General features: G+C 48.1%; 1 protein-coding gene across 1 annotated transcript in view; it reads left to right on the top strand.

Annotated features, from left to right (window-relative positions):
- LOC109916682 (allograft inflammatory factor 1-like) overlaps positions 1-3419 on the top strand; it is a 22614-nt gene extending 19195 nt beyond the window's left edge. The window contains exons 4-5 of the mRNA XM_020516418.2: positions 745-869; positions 3246-3419. Of these exons, the coding sequence (XP_020372007.2) occupies positions 745-832 (88 nt within the window). The 3' untranslated portion in view covers positions 833-869; positions 3246-3419. The remainder of the gene's footprint in view (positions 1-744; positions 870-3245) is intronic.
- Positions 3420-6283: the final 2864 nt, after the last annotated feature.

Here is a 6283-nt window from a genome sequence, read left to right as displayed (position 1 = left end):
GTGCACAGTCCGATCCCAGCACTTTGTGGGTGGGGTCCAGTGCACAGTCCGATCCCAGCTCCTTTGTGGGTGTGGTCCAGGGTTTTCATGGGTGGGATATAGTGCACAGTCTGATCCCAGGACATGATGGGAGGATTCAGTGGACGATGCAGTCATAGCGCAGTGAGTTGGGATTCAGTGCACAGTCCGATCCCAGGACAGTTTTGGCACTGACATACTGAAGCTTTCTGTGGGTCTATAGAGTCTCCATTGGCAATGATCCTAATTTGAAAGTCAGAAGGTTGTGGGTTCAAATCATTAGAAACTTGGGCAGATAACCCAGACTGACCCTCCGGTGCAGTATCACTGTCCTTTTGGATGTGATATAAACGAAAGCTCTGTCGGTTCCTCCCTGGGTGAATGGGAACGATCCTAAGGCATTATTTTGGACAGTCCCAGCCTCCTGGTAAAACATTCAACCCTGAATGAAATTGTTTCAGAGATAGTAGGAACTGCAGATGCTGGAGAATCTGAGACAACAAGGTGTAGAGCTGGATGAACACAGCAGGCCAAGCAGCATCATAGGAGCAGAAAGGCTGACGTTTCCGGCCTAGACCCTTCATCGGAAAATCATAAATGCGTGTTCCTTTTGTTTTTGAAAACAGGAATAGGTACAAAGCTGTAATTTCTGTTGACACATGGGGAATACTGAAGCATTAATGAAGGCTTTAAGATTGAAAATGAAACCCTTGTTTTCTTTTCCAGAATCATGATGTTCGAAGGAAAGAGTGAGGCTGATGGCGCAAAACCAGCAGGCCCCCCTGCAAAGAGAGACATTTCTAGCCTTCCCTAACTCCACGCAAGTAGATGAGGGACTGGGGATGAAGACGGTGCGTCTCTTGCTTTGTAAATACTCCAGTTCTATGCTTCATCCTGACCCGAGGAAGTGGGGTGGGGGGGGGGGGGGGAGTGGGGGCGGGGGCAGTGTGGGGGGTGGTGGAAATGGGGTGGAATTAAGAACAAACTGAATCCATTGCAGCTCATGTCAATCAGTTCTGTACTCCCTGGGCTCATCAGTGCCATACGGCGCTCCCCCTGGGGGAGTAGGGGGGGTGGTGGGGATGGTGTTTATTGTCCAACATAACCCGCTGACCAGCCTGAGGTGAAAACCCTGTGGATGCTGCTGGTATCCATTCGGCCACAGTGGCATCGCACTCTCAGTTTCGGAATCAGAGGGCCCCGTGTTCGAATCTCCCCTACCCCAGAGGCAGGACACCTTCACCCAGCCTGAGGCTCTGAGGACAGTGCTGAGGGAGTGCTGTGCTGCCCACGGTACTGACCCTCAGATGGAGCCTTGAGTTGATTCTCTCACTGGCTGGAGGACCAAAACGCCACTGAACGAGAATCGGGCGCGATTTTCTCTTTTCTGTCGCACTGCTCAATATCGACTCTTCGTGCAACACAGAACCGTTTCTCCAAAGAAAAAAAATGTGTGTTTGTCTGCTTCGCAATCACACCGCTGTTAGTGGGATCCTGCTGTGCAGAAATGGCTGTCACACTTCCTGCAGCGTGAAAGTGACGGCATTTCAAATTCACTTCGATTGGCTGCTCGAAAATACCCAGAGCCCTGAAGCTATTTGAAACGCTGGTGGGAGATACCTCAGTATGTTCACCGGCTGTGTTATATTCAGTATCCAACACATTTCTGCTGATCAGTCCTGTGTGGAAATTGGAGCTGACGTGGGCCGGGGAGGTGTGTCTATCAGAAATACTGCAACTCTGGATTTACAGAATCACCATCGCAGAAAGGGGCCATTTGGCCCACCCATGGGCATGCTGATCTTTATGTCCACACGAGTCCACTCCCAATCCCTCTTATTTCACCCACACGGACCTGTGTACAGCAGTAAATTCCAGAATCGGAAGTCAATGTCTCACATTGTCAACCAGACAATGACCATCTCCAACTTCAAACACCGCCCCTTGACATTCAATGGTGTTACCATCACTGAATCCCCCACTATCAACATCCTGGGGGTTACCATTGACCAGAAACTCAACTGGACTCACCACATAAACACAGTGGCTACAGGAGCAGGTCAGAAGCTGGAAATACTGCGGCAAGTAACTCACCTCCTGACTCCTCAAAGCCTGTCCACCATCTACGAGGCACAAGTCAGGAGTGTGATGGAATACACCCCACTTGCTTGGATGAGTGCAGGCCCAACAACACTCAAGCAGCTTGATACCATCCAGGACAAAGCAGCTGCTTGATTGGCATCACATCCACAAGCGTCCACCCCCTCCACCACCGACGCTCAGTAGCAACAGTGTGTACTATCTACAAGATGCACTGCAGAAACTCACCAAAGATCCTTAGTCATTACATTCCAAACCCACACATTCCAAGCCCATGACCACTTCCATCTAGAAGGACAAGGGCGTCAGACACATGGGAACACCACCCCCCTACAAGTTCCCCTCCAAGCCACTCACCATCCTGACTTGGAAATATATCGCCGTTCCTTCACCGTGACTAGATCAAAATTCTGGAATTCCCTCCCTAAGTGGGTCAACCTACACCACATGGATTGCAGCGGTTCAAGATGGCAGCTCACCCCCACCTTCTCAAGGGGGCAACTAGGGATGGGGCAATAAACATGGCTCAGCCAGGAACACCCACATCCTGTGAATGAATAAAAGCAGAGCACAATGTTCTGCTCCTTTCTCCATCATATTCGTCCAGTTTCACCTTAAGCACAGCTTTGTCCATCCCCTTATCCACTCCCTATGGGAGTGAGTTCCACATTTTCCCTACTCTCTGGGTGAAGAGATTTCTCGTTAGTTTCTGGTTGGGTTTATTCGTCACCATCTGGTGATTATTGCCCCTAGTTCTCTCGATTTCTCCCACAAGAGGAATCTTTTCTCAGTTCCCCCCTGGACAGTTTGGTCTTTTGGAGGGGCTGTGTCAGATTCCTCTGTTTGATTATCGTTGTTGGATGGAACCTCTGTGATGCTCTCGTGCTTGGGAATTTTTTTTACGCTTTGCCCAGTGCCTCAGTGGTCTTTTAGTAATGAATGACTTGGTGCAGGACATTGTTGATTTCACTCTTTAACTCCCGTTAGACGAACGAAAGAGATAGAAGAAAAAGTAGGCCATTCGGCCCGTTGAAGCAGCATTCAGTGAGATCGTGGCTGATCCACTTTCCTCCCTTTTTCCTCTAACCTTTGATTCCTTTCCTTGACTAAAAGTGTCTCTCTCTTAGCCTTGAATATACTTAACGACATTCACAGCCCTCTGGGAGAAGAAATCCTGCCTCATCTCTGTCTGTTTCTTCATGTCCCGGACGTACAATGCATTCCTGCTCTCCAACTTCGTCGACTTTTGCAATGGAAGATATTTTTTTGATGACCAAATATATATGGCAGCAAATGGCAAACCCTGTGTCAGGACTCGTGTTCTGGAATGTTCAGATTATTCATTTAATACTCAATAATAAAGTTGTCAGGGTTTTGTACATCTCCGATTTGAAATTGACACCGTGGGTTTGGGGTGGGGTGGGGGGAGCTGTGTCTCTTCATTATCAGGGTAGATGTTTTGATTGGTTGATGTCTGACTGAAGGATGTGGGTTTGGGATTGTCATTAACGGCCAGATCAGCTGCATTCTGTACTTCCATTCCAGTCCAACAGGTAATGCACTCACCTCGGAGGCAGGCAGTTGAAGGTTCTAGAGCTACTGGTTGCCCCCCTTGACATTCAGTGGTGTCACTATCATTGAATCTCCCTCTATCATTGTCCAGGGGAGTCACCACTGAACACAGACTCAACTGGACCGGCCAATACAACATGTGCAAGAGCAGATAAGGCTCTCGCAATACTGTGGCGAGTAACTCACCTCCTGACTCCAGTCCAGCATCGACAAAGCACGAGTCAGGAGTGTGATGGAATACTCCCCACTTGCCCTGGATGGGGGCAGCTCCAACAACACTCAAGAGGCTTGACACCATCCAGGACAAAGCAGCCGCTTGATTGGCATCACATCTGCTGTTTGTGATTTATAAATGACTTGGATGAAAATGTAGATGGGCGGGTTAGTAAGTTTGCAGATGATACCAAGATCAGTAGAATGGTGGATATAGTACAGAAGGTTGTCAAATACAGTGGGGTATAGATCAGTTGCAGGTATGGGCGGAGAAATGACAGATGGAGTTTAATCCGGGTAAGTGTGATGTGCTGCATTTTGGGAGATCAAATGTTAAGGAAAAGTATACGGTTAATGGCAGGACCCTGAACAGCATTGATGTACAGAGGGATTTTGGGGTTCAAGCCTATAGCTTCCTGAAAGTGGCCAGGAAAGTAGATAGGGTAGTAAAGAAGGCGTATGGCATGCTTGCCTTTATTAGTTGGGGAGTTGAGTACAAGAGACTGGACGTCATGTTGCAGCGTTATTAGACTTTGGTTAGGCCACACTTAGAGTACTGCATTCAGTTCTGGTCACCACATTCCAGGAAGGATGTGGAGGCTTTGGAGAGGGTGCAGAAGAGGTTTACCAGAATGCTGCCTGGATTAGAGGGTATGAGTTATAAGGAGAGGCTAGAAAAACTGGGGTTGTTTTCTCTGGAGTGGGAGAGGCTGAGGGGACACTTGAAAGAAGTCTATAAAATGATGAGGTGCATAAATAGGGTTGATGGTCAGAATCTTTTTTCCAGAGTTGAAATGTCTAATACTAGGGGCATGCATTTAAGGTGAGAGGGGGAAAGTTTAAAGGAGATGCAAGGGGCAAGTCTTTTACACAGAGAGTGGTGGTGGAGGCAGATACGACAGGGGTGCTTCAGGGACTTTTAGATAAACAGATGAATATACAAGGGATATGGACCGAGGGCTGGATGCACTGCAGAAATTCACCAAAGATCCTTAGACAGCACCTTCCAAACCCACAACCACTTTCATCTAGAAGGACATGCGCGGCTGATATAGAGGATCACCACCCCCTGTAAGTTCCCCTCCAAGTCACTCACTATCCTGACTTGGAAATATATCGCTGTTCCTTAAGTGTCGCCGGGTCAAAATCCTGGAATTCCTTCCCTAAGGGCATTGTGGGTTGAACCTACAGCACATGGACTGTAGCAGCAGTTCAAGAAGGCAGCTCACCACCACCTTCTCAAGGGGCAATGCGGGATGGGCAATAAATGCTTGTCAGCCAAGCGATGCCTGTGAAAGAATTAAAAAAAACCCAACAAATTAAGTTATTGTTATCTCATTGTTGTGTTTGACAGCAGGTATTTTCTACATTACAATAACGCCTACACTAAAAATATCTCACTGTGAAATGCTCTACTAAGTGCTAATGTCACGGACGATGGCGTATAAATGTGGTAAAACGAAGAACTGTGAATGCTGGAGATCAGAAATGAACAGAAACAGGAAGTTCCTGGAGAAGAAGAGTCAGAGTTCAGAGAAAGTGTCACACTGGACTTGAAACGTTTACTCTGATTTCTCTCTTTGCAGATGCTGCTAGACTTGCTGAGTTTCTGCAGCAATTCATAGAACATAGAACAGTGCAGCACAGTACAGGCCCTTCAGCCCACGATGTTGAGCCGACCTATTATCCTACTCTAAGATCAAAACGAACCTGCATACCCTACATTTTACTATCCTCCACGTGCCTATCCAAGAGTCGTTTAAACGTCCCTAATATATCTGACTCCACTACCACTGCCGGCAGCGCATTCCACACACCCACCACTGTGTGTGTGAAGAACCTTCCTCTGACATCTCCCCTATACCTTCCTCCAGTCACCTTAAAATTATGCCCTTTCATAACAGACATTCCCACCCTGGGAAAAGTCTCTGGCTATCTACTCCATCTATGCCTCTCATTATCTTGTACACCTCTATCAAGTCACCTCTCAACCTTCTTCGCTCCAAAGAGAAAAGCCCTAGCTCCCTCAACTTTTCCTCGTAAGACCTGCCCTCCAGTCCAGGCAGCATCCTGGTAAATGTTTTTGTTTGTTTTGTATAAATGTGAGTTTGTCCTTTGTTCACAAAACTGGAAATGTATTTCATGAACTGGGTCTTGGGATGTCTTGACCCTGTGAAAGGCGCTACAGAAATGCAACTTTCCTCCTTGTCAAGGGTTGGGGTCTGTCCAACCCTGGAAATCTGGAGCTGGGGGACGGAGAGCCTACGGTTCCTCCTCCGTGCCGCAGGGGGCGCTGCAGTCGACCCGCTGCATGCGCCTTTCCTCTTTCCCGACGCAGGGGGCGCTGCAGTCGACGCCGTGAGTACGCCTTTCCTCCTCC

Source organism: Rhincodon typus, chromosome 28 (assembly GCF_021869965.1).
Source record: "Rhincodon typus isolate 14 chromosome 28, sRhiTyp1.1, whole genome shotgun sequence".
In the NCBI taxonomy this organism is placed as follows: domain Eukaryota; kingdom Metazoa; phylum Chordata; class Chondrichthyes; order Orectolobiformes; family Rhincodontidae; genus Rhincodon; species Rhincodon typus.
This window is presented reverse-complemented; position numbering and strand designations above follow the sequence as displayed.